This window comes from Aedes albopictus, chromosome 1 (genome assembly GCF_035046485.1).
Source record: "Aedes albopictus strain Foshan chromosome 1, AalbF5, whole genome shotgun sequence".
Lineage (NCBI taxonomy): Eukaryota > Metazoa > Arthropoda > Insecta > Diptera > Culicidae > Aedes > Aedes albopictus.
Genome location: NC_085136.1, coordinates 34,278,816 through 34,300,149, shown reverse-complemented (window position 1 = coordinate 34,300,149; position 21,334 = coordinate 34,278,816). Strand labels below are relative to the sequence as shown.

The 21,334-nt window shown below is 42.4% G+C and overlaps 2 protein-coding genes across 2 annotated transcripts in view; both read right to left on the bottom strand.

Moving 5' to 3' along the window:
- Positions 1-21,334, bottom strand: part of LOC109412976 (octopamine receptor Oamb-like) — an 841,374-nt gene that overhangs the window by 49,700 nt on the left and 770,340 nt on the right. The gene's annotated exons all lie outside the window — the stretch shown is intronic.
- On the bottom strand, positions 8,317-9,711 carry LOC115262993 (cuticle protein 5-like). The gene is made up of 2 exons (XM_029865931.2): positions 9,564-9,711; positions 8,317-9,424 (listed from the first exon to the last, which is right to left on the bottom strand). Exons 1-2 carry the CDS (start codon positions 9,573-9,575, stop codon positions 8,864-8,866), a joined length of 573 nt encoding a protein of 190 aa, XP_029721791.2. The 5' UTR covers positions 9,576-9,711; the 3' UTR covers positions 8,317-8,863.

Sequence of the window (21,334 nt, the reverse complement as noted above, 5' to 3'; positions counted from 1 at the left end):
CTAGGTCAGGCCAGTTGCCTGTAGCATTTGACCTTTGAACGATCTATCCTCTTTGCAATGCGCATAAATAAACTCTAGCCTTTCAAACTTAATTTACTGCAAACTATCATTGTACAGCTTTCTTCAAGAATTCTTCATCGAGATCGTTTAGCGATTCCACCTGAAGATGTTGTTCCTCAGACAGTTGCTCATGCATGTGGTTTCTACTGAAATTCCTTCAGTAATTCCTCCAGTAGGTTTTCCAGGGACACCTACAAAAACTACTTCAAGGGTGCTGCCAACAGTCCCTTCAAGAGTTCCGCCTGGAGCATATTCCAGAGATTCTTACAGGAGATCCTTCAGAGATATCTCCAGGGGATCTTTCAAGCATTCTTCTTGGAGTCCTTTGAGGAAATCCTCCAACAGTTTCTGCCGAAACGCCTTCCGATCTGCATGTATAACACTAAGCTGAGAAGCAGGCTTTGTCTCATTTGAGACTTCTTCTCAAAAACATGAGCAAGCTTCAGGAATTCAATTTAAACGATCAAGATATTCCGTACTTCCGAAAACGATCATTTGAGCGATGTTGACATTTACTGGCCTCTACCAAAGCTGTTGTGAACACGCGGTGCGTGGGTATCAGTAATGAAACCGGTTTGCATACCTCTACTACTCAACGCACTGATAGGGATAGTCTTAGCCACAAGTTCGTATAAAATCTCTTGAGAATTTCATGAAATCTCCTGGAGGTGCCCTTGAAGCTCCTAGAATCCGCTGCGGGACCTCCCTGAAACCTGATGGGACCATTCATGAATCATGTAGACGTAGACAAATCGTATGCTATCGCAAGAGAAACTGTTTGCTTAGTCTGCGCTAATCCAAGTCTTCATCCGTTTGCCGTCTGAGCGGTGCCGTTTTCTCTAGATGGCCATGGAAACAAGTACATTTTATGTAAACACAATACCGCTAAACCTCAAACTATTGTTCTCGTGCATCGGTTAAGATTCTCAAACGGCGTGACAAATTTCATGCTTTATTGTTTATCCGGATAAGCCTAAGCAGTGACAATTAATGATTCGGCACAGAAAACTGAGCTGTGGATAAAGATAAAGAGAATTATCGTGAGTGCTGGAGTGAGAGACTTCTATTTTTCATCCCAAGCAGTGTAAAATCATTATCGCGGAGGTGGATAAGAAGTTCATGCAATTTGATAACGCGAGTGAAAAATTTGATGTCTGCTCACGCCTATAAGTGACCAAACCGTCCCGGAAATCCTAGAGGAAATATTTTCCAGGAGTTTCCAAAATTCCTCTAGAAATTCTTTCATAAATCTCCATTGAAGTTTAATTTAGATTCCACCTTTTAAAATATCATCAGAAGATTTTTTTTTGGATTTCGAGCAGACAGAACTATTGGCACAACGAGTGGAGAAAACCCAGAAGGAACTTCTGGGCGATTGCTTGCGAAACTAATGGAGGAATTTCTTTAGAAGTTGTAAAAGAAATTTATCAAGGAAGATTTGTAGGAATTTGAAAAAAAAAACTCAGATGATTCCATACGAAAGGATTTCCATAAAAAAACCATATCTGATAGAATTCTAAAATGAACTACTGGAGGTATTTCAAAAGATTCAGCAGAAATTGCAGATGGAACTCCTGAAGTTCCATCGCGAAAAAAATCCTGGTAGAAGCCAGAATAAAGTTCCTGGATGAAAACTCATAAATCCTTGGAGAAATTTCAGAACAAAAACCAGAAGAAATCCCTTAAGTAACGCTTGGAGTGCTTTAGGATTGAATCCTAAAAACAACTTTAGCATGAATCCCAGTGTAGTGGCCAACTGTTTCTTGTGGAACCTTCCTGTATCGAGGACCTGATGACACAGAAGCTATCTGGAATTCCGGATCATGCACCAGGCAGCCACGTCCATTCCCAGACACTATCTTCTTAACACTCCCTTTTTCCTGCTCATTTCCAGCACGTCTTCTGTCATTCCTATTCCAAAGTCAATATCATTATAGGTATGCTACCTACTCACATATGCTAGTATTAGTGGGCCAAGATTAAGTCCCTACACCCAGAAAACGCCTGGATGAAGCTCAGAAAGATTTTTTGGAGGTTTTACTGAATGAACTCTTGGACGATACCAACCCGGGAAAAATCCTTGTCGACATCAAAAGTCCCAGAAGAAACTCTTGCAGGAATTTTGAATTTTGAATACTTGAAAGAATCCCGGAAGTTACAGGAGGAATCTTGGAAGAAAATAGCGGAGGGAACCCTGAAGAAACAAATAAAGATATTCCAGAATTATATCTTTGAAGCATTACAGAAAGAGCTTCTGGAGGAGTGTAAGAACTAACTCTTGGAGGAATCACAGAGAGAACTCATAGAGAAATTCTCAAAATGGTTAAATCAAAAAAAAACCTAGTCAGAAATCCCAGGTTTTTCTTTTTTGCTGTATCCGAGGTTTCTTCCGAGGTATCTCCTGAGGTTCCATCAGGACTTCTTTCTTAGAATTATTTCGGAAAATTCGGAAAATTGTTAGTTCCATCCGAGACTCCACTAGGAGTTCCATCTGGACGTATGAGGACGTATGAGTTTCTCCCTTTTTTGAGTATTCCTTTTTTTATTTGAGAATCTGAGAATACTTCCAGAAGTTTATTGACGGGTTGCATCCGGGGTTCCCTCAGGGATTTCTTCAGGATTTTCTTTGGAGATTTACCAGGAATCACTTCTGGGATCCCTCCAGGAGTTCTTTTCATAATTTCACCGGGAATTCTTTCTAAGATTCCTCCAGGAGTTGCTTCGTAGATTCATCCAGGAGTTTCTTCTGGAGTTTCCTCTAGGAGTCCTTTTTGGGAATTGCTTTCTTGATTCCTCAAGGTATTTCTACGGTGACTACTCTAGGAGCGCCTTCTGGGATTTTGGCCATGTCCGATATGTTGGCCAATTGGGAAGAATTGGACAGCTGAAGGTCTGGCGAACCCCCCCTCGAGAATCCCTTGGCTCTAAATCGAGCAGATAACAATCCGACTGGAAGAATCCGTGCCTCGTGATGTCCGTAAACTTGATCTACGAACATCAGTACCAGGCCAGGTACTCTGCCTCAAGTCCAGCAGTCCGGCTTCGTCTTCACCGGTCCGTCAAGTTCTACGTGGTGCCAGGTACTGGACGCCACCCGACGCCGACACCAACCCTCCTTTCTCCTAACAAAACATTGGAATCAGGTGTTTTAAACAGAAGTTTACCGTTTTAAGTATTTCTTACGAAACTCAGTAGCTCCTCTAATGTCAAAAGTAATCTTAACCCCCTATTAGGACCCGTTAGTGTTGGCCTACTACAGGCATCCCACGAGCCGCCAAATCCCATGGTGAACCACTGGTAGCAGCCTAGAAGGTTCGCTTTAGCGCCTCCGCCTTCAGAGAGCTTCACTCGAGGATCAGCCTGTGAGTTCGTGGTGTCCTTAGACCTCGGGTGTAACCCTGGGAGACCCCAGTACTACGCAGCATTGGTCTCGTCCATCAAACCGCCTCCAAGACGACCATTTGGTACCCTCCGAAGACCTTTGGAGCCTGCGAGGACGTCCTGGGCCCGTGGACAACCCAAAGCCCCGCCAGATCATCCAGAACCCTCCACGTGTAGCACTTCCGTCGGCCGGCCGCATCGAGTACACGCCACACTTCCCACACTCACACACCTCGTAAGTCAAACAAAAACGTTAAAGAAAGAAGAGTCCGTTTTCTTGGGCCCTTGCCGAGCTCGGGCCGACCCTAAGAGTCTGTCGGGCTGAACCGCACATTTTATCAGCTCTAACTGTAATCCATTTGGAAGTTCCTGCAGAATATTCCCCTCTAGGAAAAACTACAGGAGTTACTTCAAGAATTTGTCAAGGATATCCTCCAGGTGTAAATCCAAAAAATTTTTCAGGCATTCTTCCAGAGATTCCTCCAGGGAGTCATTCCTGAAGGAATCTTTGGAGGTGTTCTTGGAAAAATTCTCAGTAGATTTACTGGAGGAAATCCAGAAGGAATACCTGGAGGAAGTCCTGGAAAAATTCCCGGAGGTTTCCCAGAAAAATCTCTGGAGAATTTCCTGGAGGAATCCCGAGAGATCCCTAGAGGAAACTCTAGAAGAATACTTGGAGGGATCCCTATAGAAATCCCTGAAGGAATTCCTGGAGGAATCCCCGAGGAAATTCCTGGAAGAATTCCCGGAAGAATTCCTGGAGGAATTTCTGGAGGAATACCTGAAGGAATCCTTGGAGAAAACCCTGCAGGAATTCACGAAAATATCACTGGAGAAATTTCTGGAGGAATCCGTAGTGGGATTCCTAGAGGAATCCTTCGAGGTAAACCTGGGAGAATCTCTGGAGGAGTTCCTAGAGAAATCCCTGGGAAAACCCCTGAAGGAACTCCTAGTGGAATCTCTGATAGAATTCCTGGAAAAATTCCTGGAGGAATCCCAAGAGGTATTCCTGGAAGAATCCCTATAGAAATCCCTGAAGGAATTCCTGGAGGAATCCCAGAGGGAATTCTTGGAGGAATCCCTGATGAAGTTCCTGGAGGAATCTCCGAATGAATTCCTGGACTGGAGGAACCCCAAGAGGAATCCTAAGAGGGATCCCTGGAGAAATCCCAGGAGGAATTCTTGGAAAAATCTCTGAAGAAATCCCTGAAGGAATTCCTGGAGGGATCCCTGATGAAGTTCCTGAAGGAATTCCTGGAGGAATCCCTGGCGGAATTCCTGGAGGAATCCCTGGCGGAATCCTCGGAGGAATTCCTAGAGGAATCCTTCGAGGGAAACCTGAGAGAATCTCTGGGAAAAACCCTGAAGGAATTCCTGCTGGAATCCCCGATAGAAATCCTGGAGGAATCCCCAAAAAAATACCAAGAGGAATCCCTTGAAGAAGCCCTGGAGGAATTCCTGGAGAAATCCCTGATGAAATTCCTGGAGGAGTTTCTGGAGGAATTCCTGAAGGAATCCTTGGAGAAATCCCTGAAGGAATTGCTGAAGAAATTTCTGAAGGAATTCCTAGTGGAATCCCTGGAGGAATTCTTGGAGGAATCTCTGGAGGAGTTCCTGGGAGAATCTGTGGAGGAATTCCTGGGAGATTCCCTGGAGAAATTCCTTAAGGAACCCCTAGAGGAATTCCTGGGCGAATTCTTTGAGAAATCCCTGAAAGAATTCCTCGAGGAATCTCTGATAGAATTCCTGTAGAAATTCCTGTAGAAATTTCTGGAGGAATTCCTGTAGAAATCCCTGTAAGAATCCCTCGTGGAATCTCTGGAGGAGTTCTCAGAGAAATCCCTGGAGGAATTCCTGGAGGAATCCTTGGAAGAAATTCTAGAGGAATTCACGAAGAAATCCCTGTAGAAATTTCTGGAGGAATCGCTGGAGGAATTTTCGGAGAGATCCCAGGAGGTATACTTGGAGAAATCTCTGGTGGAATCCCTGGAGGAATTCCAAGAGGAGTCCTTGGAGGGAAACCTGGAAAAATCCCTGAAGGAGTTCTTAGAGGAATCCCTGGACAAATCCCTGAAGGAATTCCTGGTGGGATCATCGATAGAACTCCTGGAGAAATCCCCGATAGAATTCCTAGAGGAATCCCAAGAAAAATCCTAAGAGGAATCCTTGGAGGAATCCCTGATGAAATTCCTGAAGGAATTTTGGGAGGAATTCCTGGTGGAATCCTTGGAGGAAACCCTGGAGGAGCTCACGAAGGAATGACTGGTGGAGTCTCTGGAGGAATTCCTGGAGAATCCCTGGAATAATACCTGCAATTTCATAAAGGTTCTTGGAGAAATTCTTGGTGGAAGTCTCTAAGGAATTCCCGAAGGAATTTCCAGTTAAGATTTTGGAAGAATTGCTGAAGGAATTTCTGAAGGCATTCTTGAAGGAATTACTGTAGGAGTTTTTGGAGGCGTTTCTGGAGAAATTCTTACATGAATCCTTGAAAGAATTCTTCGATGCGTTTTTTAAGGGATTCCTGATTAAATTTCCGGAAAAATTTCTTGAGGATTCCCTAGAGGTATTCCAAGAGGACTTTAAAAAAGAACTCCTGGTGGAATTCCTGAAGATTTCCTGGAGGAATTTCTGTAGTAGTCCAAGGATTAATTTCTGGATGATGCTGGAGGAATCTCTGGAGGAGATTTTGAAAAAATCCTGAAGGAATTAAAAAAAAAATCACTTGAGTTCCTCGATAAATTCTTGGTGAAATTCCTGGCGAAGACTTGGATGAGTTCCTGGAAAAAAGTCTTGGTAGTGTTCCTGTAGGAATTTTTACGAGAAATTCTAAGAAGGAAATCTGTGAGGATTTTCTTTAGAAATTCCTGAAGAGATTCTTGCAGGAAAGTTTGGCAGCAGTCTTGGAGGAATTTCCAGAGAAATTCTTGGGAATATTCCTGGACGAATTCTCGGAAGAATGCTAGATGATATTCGTGGAAAGATTCTCGTAGGAATTCTTGGCAGAAGCCATGGAGGTTTTCCTGGCAGGATTTTTTTTCCAATTCTACCAATAAACCTTGTTACAGTTTCTGGAGAAATTCTTGGGTGAACTCTTGTAGGATCTCTTGGAGAAAATTATGGCAAAGTTCTTTTTGGAATTCCTGGAGGAATTCTTGGAGAAATTCCTGAAGATATTCTTATTATCTTTTTATCTCAGAGGAATCCCTTTAGTAACCTCTGAAATATTTTTCCTGAAGAATTTTCGGAGATTTTCTTGAAGGAATTACTGGAACATCCCTGGAATTCCCGAAGATGGATTGGACTACCTGTAAGAAACCCTCGAGAAATTCCTGTCGATATTCCTGGAGGGATTCTTGGAGGAATCCTTGTCAGAAATCTTGGAGAAATTCCCGGAAGAACTCCTAGAGGAATTCCTGAAGAATCTCCTGGTGCGGTTCTTGGAGAAATGCTAAGCAGAAGTCTTGTAGGAAATCCTGAAGAAATTTTTGCAGGAATTCCAGGAGGAATTCTTGGAAGATTTCTTGGAAGAATCAATAAACTCGGTCCGTGAATTTTAACACTAGAGCGGGACCGTTTCCAATCAGAATTGGACGAATTCTGATTGGAAAAGGCCTCGCTCTATTGTCAAAATTCTCGGACGGAGAAAATTTTGTTTATCGGGGAGTTATCCACCGAGGCCGGGGGAAGTGGTTCACCTAGGATGAACTAGACGTCAAATCTACTTTTTATTTTCATAGAGACTCTATTAATGAAAAAGTGGTTTTGACATACGGTTCATCCAAGGGCGCTCCCCTATTATCGACTTATCCACCGATGAACCAAATTCATCGCGGTTCGGGAATTTTGACACTAGAGCGGGGCCAGTCCCAATCAGAATCGTTCAATTCTGATTGGAAACGGCCCCGCTCTAGTGTCAAAATTCTCGGACCACGATGAATTCGGTTCATCGGTGGATAAGTCCATACGTTTGTCAAAATGAAGTGACGAATGAACGTTCGGTTCATTCTCGTTCGTCCCGCCCTCTTCCATCTCAAACGACTTATGACAGTTTGCGGTGTTTTTTTTATTTACATTTGTTGCCGTTATTTTCTTTCTTGGAGTGAACAATGAGGTTAAATTTGTATGCAAAGCTCATTGGTTTCATCCACCGATGAACCGAATTCACTCGGTTCAAGAATTTAGACACTAGAGCGGGGCATTTTTTCTTTCCATAGAACTTCTATCAGATAAAATAGTGGATTTGACGTTTGATTTATCGTAGGTGATCCATTTTCCCTAACATATTTAAAAAGGGCCCGCTCTAGTGTCAAAATTCTCAGATCGAGTGAATTCAGTTCATCAATGGATAAGTCCATAGATCTTTGGAGCAACATTTGAAAAGGGCTCAAGAGGTCTTGTATCTCTTTTTGAAACGCTCCGTAGGGCCTAACCAAATGAACACCGTTATCCGTAAGATCTATGTTTTCTATATCTGATAACGGTCTTAGTTTGAGTGAATACGCTAATAGGGGCTCAGGAGCGACGTGTGAAGTCATTGTTTACCAATGCTTGTATGCCCTTTTCAAATGTTGCTCCAGATCTTTGCACGAGTTCATAGGCCAGGGGAAGTGCTTCCCCTAGGATGAACCAAACGTCAACTCCACTCTCTCTAAACAAAAAAAAAATTCATAGAGGTTCTATGAAAAGAAAAAGTGATTTTGATATTTGGTTCATCCAAGGGTGCTCCTCTATTAGTTTGACGTTAAAGCAGTGTTCACAGGAAATGAACTCGATTTGAGATTCGAGATGACGGTTCCACTTTAAAAGTATGATTGAAATTCAGAAATGTCATCATTGTAGTGTTTCTATTAAAATCAAATGATAATACACGTGGAATAGGATTCTTTAAATCTTTTGCTTTGCATTTGGTAGTTTCAGTTCATTTAACAGAATCATTTACAGAGTGAGTGCACGACTGTACGCAAATGGTGTTATCTCACGTAACCTTCTTCTTCTTCTTTTTCCGAATCTCATCGAAATTCCTAATTAATTTAGCTCTTTGACATTGATTTAGACTTAGATCTAAGCTGTCTTCGATCGTTCTGACGTTTATATAAGCGTTCGTTTGAAGCTAATCCCACAATTTGAGGTAGCCTACTATGGTGGATGTTGTGGCTGTCACCGACTTCTTCGATGGTGTTTCGCCGGTGATTCTTGTGGGAGAATTCTTCCTGTGTGACAATTCTACGAGGCACTCAATAGTTGCGGTGTGAAGGTTGCGACGCGTGCACATGCTTCGGTGAAATGCGCTGTCTCTTCTTCTTTACAATATTCGCTAGGCAAAGGCATGGACGGGGTGTGATGAGTATTTTACAAGTGGCTAGTTCCTATGAGATTTGGCATTCGTGAAATGGAGGCTCATTTGGCATTTGGCATGGCTTGCTTAGTACTGTTCAGCTTCGTACAAATGGGGCTTGTAGGAGCCATCATCTTCTTGTCCATGACCTTGTTCGCCCCACGAGCCTTGTCCGTAGGAATGAGCACCGGCGTTGGCCAGAGCGTTCAGGTGGAAAGCCTTGGCATGCTGGACTTCAGGGGTTTCGACTGGCACTCCGTTGTGGATCTTTGGGATGTGGATGGGTCCGTGCCAGGCACCGCCTTCATGGTGAACTGGGCCGTGGTGTTCATCATGATGTTCATCGTAGTGAGCCTCATGGTGACCGTATCCGGCGACCTTAGCGTAAGCGGCAGCGTGGTAGGCCTTGGCGTGCTGAACTTCTGGGGTTTCGACTGGGACGCCCTTGATGATCTTTGGGATGTGGATCGGTCCGTGCCACTTCTGAACAGGGGCTTCATGGTGATCCCAGTGATGACCGGATCCACCAACACCGGCGGCAGCATGGGCAGCGAAGTGAGCAGCCTTGGCAGCGGCCACTTCAGGAGTATCGTGAGGAATGTATGAGCCGGAGCATACCGAAGCCACCAGCAGAACGGATCCCAACACCTGTAACGGCCGAAGAAAAATCACAACAATCAATGAGTATGTATTCACTTGAACTGTTCATTGAGCTTCACTTAAGAGTCCATAGTATTTCCCTTCACAGTTCACTTGTATTCACTTCCCCTCACTCGGAACTACTTACGAAGGCCTTCATTGTTGAACTCGGTGAACTTTGCGCAAAGCAATAGACAACACTTGGACAAAGCTATTGAGTGCTTCTGTAAGCGCGAACCTCCTGGTTGATCTGAGTCGGACGAGGACTGTTCGCGGACTGTGCCTTTCCGAGTGATTAGGAAGCAGTTTTATACAAAATACCCAACGCCAGCCAGATTATGCTGTTCAACCATGCTGGTCACTTTCAAAAAATTTTGCACCACACATAGTAGGCCCTGGCGTTGGCACCTTCTCGGCTATTGCAGCCGCATGGTCTTCGTGCATCAGTGCCTGCTTTGGTTTTGGCTCGCACGCTCGCTCTCTCTCTGTTGGTATGTATCTTTGGGTGGTAATTATTTACTTTGCGGCTAAAAATTAATCGCTTATTTTCGGGACGGAAGGAAGGCCACCTTATTGTTTTAGTTATTCATGCATGCGCACATAGGCGGTGGTATATGGGGTAATGAATTTCAAATTGGAGCTTCCACGAGTGTCGGGGAAGAATCGATCGGAAGAATGCTGGATTCGCTTCGGTTACTATGGTTGCCAGAAGGCAATCTGTCGCAAAGAATGTCTGATAATTGTCATTGGTTGAATGATGAGATGAACTGTTTCAACCTGGAGCGTTTTCCTCAAAGGCTAGAAATCTTTCGTAATTTTCACATCATTGATATGATGAAAAATTCACAATTTAAGGAATACGCCGTCCGTACCGCATACATATAAAGGTTACTGTTTGGGTTCGTCGCTTAATCTTCCCCATCGTTTAAGTCTTTGGTGTACAGATAATGCATGTTAAATATTTCGGGATTCTTTCAATAAAAAGGCTTACTTTTGTTGAAGATGTTGGAAAATTAACGAATGTTCTTTTTAAATAATCAAATTTTAATACAAATCGAGCGTTTTTTTTGTGTTTTCCTACACGAGTTTGTAATTTTTCCTCAATATGTAGATGTAATCTATATCATACCCAGAAGAATCCTGTTTGGTTTTCCCTATGATGGAGAACATTTCTTAAAATTTGAAGCTGCTAACTTGTTTTGACTTAACTAGGAGTGGTTGAGTTGAACAGTCCAAATATTTTTTTTTTTAGTCAATAGACTAGACGAGGTTATTAGTTCTATCATAAAATCAAAATAAAAAACACGCTACCCGCCAGAAATATGATATCGCATATTGCAACACGCATACTGAATATTGCAGCACCTAAAAACTTTTCCTTACCCTAAAATGTGATCATTTCAGGTCTTTGAGGCATAAATCACTTATGATCCCCCTAATTCCCTTTGACATTGCATTTTTTTTATCAACGTTTATTTCAACTAATCCTAATTCTACACTTACAAAAATGCAACTCGTACAACCAACCTAATTGGTTCTAGACTTGCTCCTTTTTATTTTTCTCGTACACCAAAGTGAACTGAAATGAGGAATTTTCGATAGAAGGCTCCGAGAAACGAGTCACATATACCCGTCAACTCAATTGGACGAACAGAGATGATGTCTTTTTTTTTCCTTCTAAACCATAGGGGGGGGGGGGGGGGGGAAATCTGCTCAACAGACACCCTAACAGGAAGGTTAGGGTAGTGTGGGCTTAAGGCCGTCTTCTACAACACTAGTAAAAGCCAGAACTACTCTCTTCTCGACCCACTAAAACACATTCCTATGGTCGCCAAACCCTACGTCTCTCCGGAACCACCAAGAAGGTATTGCTTCAGAGAGAATGTCTGTATGTGTGTATGTATGTGTGTCTGTGCGCAAAAAAGTTCACTCACTTTTTAGGCACTTCCCATTAGCCGATTTTTAGGATAAAAGTCCGAATCGAATCGGAATTTTACCGCATTGTTTGCTTTTGAAAATGGTGAGGATCGGTCAAGGCGATCCGGAGTTATGACCATTTTTGTCATCCAGACCGGCACCGGTGAACTGGTCATACACAAAATTGAACCAAATTCTATCATGCAACACATCACATTGTGCCGAATTTAGTAAATTTAAGCATGATCATCGAATTTTATGCGGAAATCATCAATAGAAACCACAAAACCACGGTGTCGGCGCAAAATTCAAGATGGCGGCCAACAACTAGAAGAGGCGGCTGCTTTATGGAGCTAAATACTCTATAGCCATGCAATATGGGTATATTGGTATAGGGAAGATGTCCGGAGTCCAAAATTGGCGACTAGAATATCCAATACGTTGGTCTATAATCCTAGATGGCGGCTCAAAATTCAAAATGGCGTCTGTTTAGTGGAGTTCTAGGCCCCAAAACCATGCAATATGGGTATATTTCGTATGGGAAAGACGTCCAGAGTGCATAAATGGCGACCAGAATATCCAAGATGGCGGCTGGAAATTCCAGCTTGCGGTTGTTGAATGGAGTTTTCGGTTCTAGAACCATGTAATATGGGTATAAATAGCATGGATAATATGTCGGCAGTCCAAACAAGATGGCCAGAATATCCAAGATGGTGATCTAAATTCCAAAATGGCGACTCAAAATTCAAGCTTGCGGGTTTTTTTTTAGGAATTTATGACCCATACATCATAAGCCAGATAAACGATTTGATTTCTGGAACCAAGAAATGAATTTTTGTTCAACTTATGAAAGTGCAATTTTCATCAAACTGTCACTTGAGTTTTGTTGAAATGGGTTTTCGAAGGCGCCAGGTGGATAATTAGCATTTTTAGCTTTATTTACCAGATTTTTAGCTCGGGGTTAGTTCTTCTCGGATCCCACGCTTTATTTTCCTTCCAACACAGATCGAAAAAAGAGTGTAAAATTCTGCGATATATGATGCACATGATTGGAGCGTGGGATGTCACAGAAGTTTACATATCATGTAAAAGTCATAAAACATCATTTTTTAACACTTATTTTTGAATTGCCTGTTCGGTAATTTTTTGACGAGATTAGAACAGCAGTACGATCTCGGTAGTTTCGGCAATCGATTTTACTGAGGTTCAGAAAAACAACTGTCAAATTCGTATGGAAAAGGTAAACAATGCATTTTTGCTGAACGACCTCGGTGCTCAGCAGTTCTAATCTGGTCAAAAAATTACCGAATTCGGTGATAAAAAAAAAGTGTGTATGTCATGTAATTCAGCATGACTCTGAGTATTTACATGATATATAACGCAAATTTACATGATATACCATGTAAACCCCCATAACACTAAGTTTACATGACGTGTAATTATCATTATTTTAATGCGTAGTACGCAGATCGCAAGACATTGTTCAGGAATCGCTCAAGAAATGAGCAAGCGTCGCTTTATTCCGGATCCTAGTACGGAGCTGAAACGAAACGTCAAATCAAATAGGGCTTGCTGTGTTGAATTTCTTGACCATTTCGGGATTTCGGACACGGAAAAATAATGCACTGAACGAAAATTACTTGAGCGATTCCGTTTGAATTGCATACCTCGCATAAGGGATAACTCCAATTTTATAAGTTTGTCGGCAGTGGGATTTGATACCAGGTTTGATCCGCTGGTACGGAGTGGGAGTCCGGTGGGGTTTTGTTAGGGTGGGGCAAATTTTAACAAATCTTTCCGGGATATGATTTTCCAAGTGGAAAATAATGTACTGGTCGAAACAAGTGACATATGCAAAAATGAGAGATTTTGACGCAGAGGGTTTCAGTGGAATTTATGTAGAGCAAACATTGAAAAAACATTTCAAATTTTATTTTTAAACTTCTAGACTTAATCGATGATTCTAGAACCCAATTGGTAACTGGTTTTCGAGATATTTGAAAAAAAAAAGTCATATTGTAGTATTGTTTGGGTTGGATACTAAAATATGACATTTTCTCCAGGTTTTAGTTTAGAAAAGTTATGTTTAAAATTTATTTTGCCATGTTTTTTCAACGTTTGCTCCAGCATCAATTCCACTTAAACCCTTTGCGCACCAAAATCGCTCATTTTTGCACAGCTTACTTGTTGGGACCAGTAGATCACTTTCCACTAGGGAAATCATATCCCGGAAAAAAATAGTCAAAATTAGCTTCACCAGGGGTGTTGCTTCGGTGGCGTTACAGGGTTTCTTATGTGTTTGAAAGGCGTTCCAATTGATTTCAGTGGCGATGCAGAGGTGTCTGGGGTGTTCCACGGGGTTGTACGGAGGTCCAGACGATTTCAGGGGCGTTTCATTGGGTTTCTCAGGGTTTCAGAAAGTTCCAGCGAGGGTTTTAGGGGATTTCAGGGGATATCATATGATTTCATATGGTTTAAAGGGAATGCCATGGGATTTCATGGGTGTTCCAGAGGATTTCAGGAGCGTTTCAGCGGTTTCTACAGGGTTTTGGGCGGTTCCGGGGTATGTCGTGAATTCCAGACGACTTCAGGGGGATTCTGGGCCATTTCATTGATTTTCAAGAGGTTTCAAGATTCCTTCGGGGTTTCAGGGGCATCTCAGTGATTTCCAAGGGGATTCAACGTTGTGACAGGACATTTCAGGGGCATTACAGTGCCGTTCCGTGGGTTTTCAAGAGATTTCCGGGATGTTCTCAGGGGTATCTCAGGGGCATCTCAGGGCGTTTCAGTGATTTTCAAGGGTTTCAAGTATGCTGCAGGGCGTTTTGGGAGCGTTCCAGGGAGTTTCAGGGGCATTTCAGAGAATTTCAAGAGACTAAGGAGGCGTTCCAAAGGTATCAGGGTTCCATGGGGTTTCAAGAGTGTTACAGGGGAGTTTCTTTTAAAGGATTTCAAGGCGTTCGGAAGGAATTCTGTTTCACGGCTATTTCAAGGGGTTTCAGAGGTGTTTCAGGAGATTTTAGTTGCATTTTGGGGATATCAAGCGCCCTTGGGGGAGGGTTTCAAGGGTGTTCCAGAGGGTAACAAGGGGTATTCTTGGTGATACCAGGGTGTCAGGGGTGTTCCATGGCCCATAGGGTTTTCAAGAAGTATAAGATGCGGTACAGAGGATTTAAAAAGTTTTCAAGAGATTTCAAGAGCATTCCAGGGGCTGTCAGATAGTTCTCGTTAAGCGTTAACCGTGAAATTGTGTTTGTGCATGAAGAGCTCAAAAACTAAAAGTTCAAATTGAACTTTTTCCACCTCAATAAGGTACAACTCACTTGGAAATTGGAGAACATTTATAGTGACCCATGAAGTGACCTTTGTGGGAATAGAAGCAAATGTTTGTCTGAAATGTGTTAACGGTTAACGCAAAGCGTGCCCACCACTGGGTGTCAGGGGTGTTTCACGGGGTTTCAAAGATATTCTCGGGTATTCCAGGAGGTTTTGGGGGATTTCATGCGCGTTTCAAGGGTTTTAAGGGTGTTCCAGAGTATTTCAAGGGGAAATAAATTTCCAAGAGCGTTCCCAGGGTATTCAAGAGACTTCAGGGGCATCCTAGGGGTGTCAGGTGTGTTCAATGGGAGTGCTGGGGGTGATGAGTTCGATTCCCGATCAGTCCAAGAACTTACTTCCTTGGGCATACAGTATACTCGTGCCTGCTACACGATATACACATGCAAAATGGTCATTAGCAGAGGAAACTTTCAGTTATTAACTGTGGAAGTGCTCATAGAACACTAAGCTGAGTAGTAGGTTTTAACCCAGTGAGGACGTCATGCCAAGAAGAAGAAGAAGAAGAAGAAGAATAAGAAGAAGAAAGTTCTAAATATCATCTTAACCAGCGTTCAAGCTGCTTAAGGGGTAAGAATGAGTCTTGCTGGAACTTATGTGCGAAGTTTCAGCAAGGCTCATTGTCAGCCTCTTAAGCAGCCAGAATGTTCCATTCGAAACTTTATCTGAACTTCGTAGAACTTGAAAGTTCATTTTTTCAAAGGAAGCGAAACTTTTGGATACTTGGGAATGGTGTTCCAGAGGGATTGAAGGGCGTTCCAGGGGGTTTCAGACACATTTCAGGGATTTTCAAGGAGTTTAAGCGGCGTTACAGAGGATTAAAAAAGTCTTCAAGTGGTTTCAGGGTCTTTTCAGTGGCGTTCCATGGGTTTTCAACTTAGTTTTCAAGGAGTTTTATGGCAGCTCCAGGTCGTTCCAGGGAGTTTCAAGAAGTTTAACCCTTCAGCGACGTTGTAAAAAGTACAACACTACCACAAAACCTCGCTCGTCGTATACAGCGCGAGCGCGGTGCAGTTTCAAATGCTTGGTGACGCGCGTCCTGAAAGGTTAAAGGGCATTTCAAAGGAACTAGGATTTTTTAAGGGGTTTCGGACGTGCTTCAGTGGCGTTCCAGGAGTGTTAGGAGTGTTCCGGGAGTTCCAGAGCTTCAAAGGAGAGTGTTCTAGGGGTTCTCGGGGGACTTCAATGGAAAGTGTAAGGATTGATCTAGACGCCAAAAACCTGCTGTTACAACATTGCCCTGGAAGGTGTTTTGCGACGAGGCCTCTAAACACAAAGGCGCATCATCAGTGGAAGCCGGGACCACTATGGGTTCCACAAGAACCTACGGTCGAAAAAGATTTACCCTCGCACCAGGTGCACCATGTACAAAAACTGATAAGACCGGTGGTTCTCTACCGGCACGAGACCTGGAGTATGCTCGAGGAGGGCATGCAAGCACTCGAACAGGTCGAGCGTCGGATGGATCCTTGGTGTGCCAGAGATAACTGTGCAACGGCGAAAGGATGAACCATGAGCTCGCTGCACTCCACGGGCACACTAGCATCTGGAAGGCGGCAAAATGTCGGACAACAAACCTGCAAAGCTGGGGTTCGCAAGAGATCCAGATGGTACAAAAAGACCTGAAGGGCATTGTGCAAGATGAGCGGACCAGATGCAGAACGATCTGGGACGAGGTCTAGGATGGAGGACTACAGGCACAAGCCAAGTGTTGTGGCGAGGAATTGTTGATTATAATTGTAATGGAACTTCAAGTAATAAAAAAAACCCAGATTAATCCACCTTGTGGTGATAGTGCCTTTCTCGTCAAATCAACAATTTTCCGTCGCCATAAGCCGAAGTGTTCCTGAATCCTGAGAATACTCTAGAACGGAATAAATCTCATTTTCTTCTTTAGTCACAGTGCTCGTTGACTCGTCATTGGAGGAGTTGATAAATAATAAATGTGTTTGATGAAAAAATACAGAAAAGCAAGAATTTTATCAAAGCCACAATCGAACAGGCAGGGCTGAAAAATATCAAACCTCTCAGTTGACTGCTTGACTACCTTCACTAGCACTGGATGCCGATCATTATCAAGACATTTCGGCAATTTTATTTTTCTGCACGCTTAAGCCTATATTTTATTATCATTAGTTATAAGATTCATGTAAAATTTGACAAAAAAAAGTGTAAGGAAGCGAAATTTCCCTTAATAAAACCCATTCAAATTTCAACCGCGTTACAGAGTGTGAGGGCTCAACCAGTTGCATTGTTCGCAGTAATTTCAGACGCAAAAGGGGATTGGTGCTATGAAATTTAAATTTTTCTATACAACATCCTACTGTATAATGACAACCCGTAACGTGGGTAGATCACCTTATAATGGTGCGTTACGGCGTAAGATCTACCATAACAAATTTTGATCTTGTATTTTCTTAGCTTTGTTAATTTAAATGCAGAAAAAATCCAAGATCACAATTTGCTCTACTTTTTTTTTCTTTTACATGTTATGTTTTTCATTGTTAATAAACCATCTCTTTCAGGAGGATTCAGGTAATTTGTAATTATGTTACTGTTGTGAGCCTATCACCATTTAAAAATCTATAATTTTACTTTTTATTTCAGATTTGGAATCGAACACCCAACAAGGAATTAGGAAAGGAACCAGGCATCAACCAAAAATATTGCGTGCACCTGAACGTTGACCAAACGTTTCCTTTGAACTTTACCCTTTCACTAACATCCAAATTCCCGTGACGCCTAGGCCTGAAAGAATGTAGAGGTCTCTATGTACTTTCATAGGTGTCCAACTAATCTTCCTTCCCCATCCCTCAGCTGTCGCAAGGACGTGGCCAGGACAGCACTCGACCGTTGGAGGATTGCGTCAATCTTGTCTAAGAGTCAGAGATTAGTCCCAAATCTTTGTGCTTTGATAACGGACAGGAAAGATGCAACCCTCATAACAGCGATCCAGGGCTGTACCACCTACGAATTTGTGCGACTTGCTAAATGCTAATGCTAACATCCTACTGTATAATGACGCCTCAGGAATCTAAAATGGTGTAATTTGAGAAGATCGCTTAAATTTTTATCAAATTAATCGACTGCATCGATTTTGTTCACCTGCGTAATTTCAGCAATGCATCCAATCCTGATTCTGCAACACTGCCGGTAATCTTAAGGTTTTCAGAGACTATTTTCTTGCTGCCCGTTTATCTAGTTATCGAACATTTTTGATGATTTGATGTTTCGCATGCATGGGTTTGGTTCACTTTTTTAATTGACCACTTCCAGCGGGACACCTGGAACCGGTTTCGGAACACTACCAGCTCAAACATGGTCTGAATCTATTTTCCTGCCTACCGTCCATCTGGTTATCGAAAAAGCCGCTCTTCGAAGTGTCGCATGCTTGGGTTTGGTTCACTTTTTTAATTGGCCACTTCCAGCGGGACACCTGGAACCGGTTTCGGAACACAACCGGTTCAGATACGGTCTGAAAATATTTTCCTACTTACCGTTCATCTGGTTATCGAAAATCCGCTCTTTGATGTGTCGCATGCATGGGTTTGGGTCACGTTTTTAATTGGCCACTTCCAGCGGGACAACTGGAACCTGTTTCAAAACACAACCGGTTAAGATATAGTCTGAAACTATTTTCCTGTTTACCATTCCTCTGATTATTGAAAAAGCCGCTCTTTGATGTATCGCATGCCTGAGCTTAGTTCACTTTTTTAATTGATTACTTCCGGCAGGACATCCGGAACCGGTTCCGGAACACTACCAGTTCAAACATGGTCGGAATCTATTTTCCTGCTTACCGTTCATCTGGTTATCGAAAAAACCGCATTTCGATGTGTCGCATGCCTGGGTTTGGTTTACTTTTTAAATTGGTCACTTTCGGCAGGACATCCGGAACCGGTTCCGGAACACTACCGGTTCAAACATGGTCTGAAACTATTTTCCTGCTTACCATTCAACTGGTTATCGAAAATGCCGCTATTTGACGTGTCGTACGCATGGGCTAAGTTCTCTTTCTTATTTGGCCACTTCCGGTGGAACACCCGGAACCGGTTCCGGAACACTACCGGTTCAGATATAGCCAGAGACTATTTTCCTACTTCCCGTTCATCAGATAATCGAAAATGCCGTGGTTTGATGGGTCGCATGCATGGGTTTGTTGCATGTTCATATCTGACCCCTTCCCGAGGGTACCGGTCCGGAACACCTAAATGGCCATAACTCCGGAACGGCTGGACCGATCTGAACCATTTTCAATAGGAAACAATGGGACAATGTACCCCTTCGAATGAACCATCGGTCGTTGAATTCGGTTCATATTTACTATCTAAAAATGAAGTGACCTTTTTGTACACATACACACACATACATACATACACACACACACACATACATACACACAGACATCATCTCAACTCGTCGAGTTGAGTCGATTGGTATATAACACTTTACCCCTCCGGGGGCTCTATCAACTTTTCGTTTTTGGAGTGAACATATACCCAAGCAACCAAAAGTTCGGATAAAACGGCATGTTTGGGCTTAATCAGCTGTTCGAAGGAATACGAATAGCATTCTATACAGCCCACTTTTTAAGTAATTAACCGAACTTGAGTTCACAAAAAGTTCACTTGTGCCGCTGTACGGAATGCTATTCAGCTCAAAAATAAGCTTCGATAAAATTAAAAAAAAAAAAAATTTGCCCTCAAAAGTGATTAATTATTAAAGAAATATTAGTACCTGTGGAATCCTAATTGATCAATTTCTTAAGTTACATTTTTATGTATTTTACTTACTATGAGACTTGAACTCGGGTTTTCCTCGTTGAAAGCCGGCGCCTTACCAATGCTCCATGTTTGCGTTGTTGAGCACTGAGAGACCCAAGTAACCAATAAGCAGTTAGAATAGCATTAATTCGGCACTATATGCGCCTTTACAGCAGGTCTTTAAATGCTAATCTGCCGTATATGCGCCATTAGTGCTAATTAAATGCAGGTTTTGGCCCAATATACGGCTGCATAAATGCTTTACCCTCCTATCCCCCAGATTGTCAAAAATAAAAACAAATATTTTCCCCTGCCCATTTCACGGCTTCCCTTTCTTTTGTTTTTTCTCACTCTCCTGTGGAACTTTTGAGGCCTGGGGCACGTCCTGAAGTGCTGTTGCTGTTTTTTTTGTTGCTTTCAGCCAAATTGAGATTTGATCCCTTGTTCCTTGGGTTGACGATGGTGCTTAACCGCGCTACAGGGTAAGCTATAGATGATTAGATAAAGCGCGTTGGATTTTTGATCTATTTAAGGCATGAGTATTACACCGGCGGCAGTTTCTTCGAGCTCGGCAGGTGCTGATAATAAAATCGATCATAGGAAACCAACCATGGAATTAATTTATCAAAGCATGTTTCCCCATTGATTTTCTTCGTTGTTACCTGGACGTTGTTGACTGGACATACGAATAATGATGGCTTCTACAGCCGTGGCACGAAAATTATGAAGTGGAAATGTGTTATGGTTTTAGTATCACCCATCTTTCTCAGCAGTTTCATGGCAATAAAGTAGCAGTTATGATGCCTGTTGACCAAAACATACAATGCATTTGAAATGCTACGAAACTGCTGTCAGATTTTAAGTAGCATTTGAATTGTTATTATAGGGCAGTTTAGCAGTCGGACTGCTATGATACGGCAGTAAGCAGGCCGAATGCAGAAATGAAACAGTAATACGGCTTATTTAAATGCTTACTGGTTACCTGGGGATTTTAGTCAAAGTGCTGATTTCATTTATTAAAGCTCAAAAAGGTTCGCATGTGAACTTTTCCTGAACTTGAAGTTGTCTGCGTGAACTTTTTTGAACCCGAATAAACGACAAACTTCAAAAGAAGTTTATGCGGAACTTCTTGTAAACTTGCACAGTTTGACATTTTCAGTTTGTTTTGGTCGGCAACTGGTAACAGTGCAACAGTCCTAAGCAATAAATGATTGCCAAGTTCGGTCGTCAGCACCAGTTTATCAGTTTTAAATGACTGTGATTGCGTAGATTATCATCGCGCGGACGCTAGGAGTGAGAAAGATCGTCGAGAAGCAATGCTAAAAGGGTTTATTCGCACCCGAGAAAATTAGCCCCTGTGGAATTGTTATCCCCTACGGGAGCCGAGACGGGAGCAGTCTTTTAGCTACATATTACGGATTCTTTTCGTTCATTGCAGGTAGGTACCGATGAAATATAACAGTGAAACAAAGTGTACTTGCGAAATTCACGCAAGATGTGGCCGATGAGTTCGATTTTCGAGTGATTGAATTGAATGAAAACTTCTCCTGAGCTCCGCTGTCTCCGAAGTTCAAGAGAAGTTCACTTTTGGTACGGTTAATATTTATTCGAACTTTAGGTAGTAAGTTCAAAACAAGTTCGAAACAAGTTCGGAGCGGAACATTTCAAGTTGGTGTTATATGTCTAATTGAACCAAATTTGAACTTTAGAGGCACGCAAAAATCTAACATGAGTTCGATTAAAATTTAATTGAACTCTGCTCTAAAGTTCAAGGTAAGTTCTTTCTGAACCTTTTTTCGACTTCAATGTCGTTTGAAGAGAAATCAAAAGCATGTACATGTACTTCCAAGTTCGTAAACAATACATGTGTAACTTTTTGGAGAATCAAGTTCGACGAAGCCAG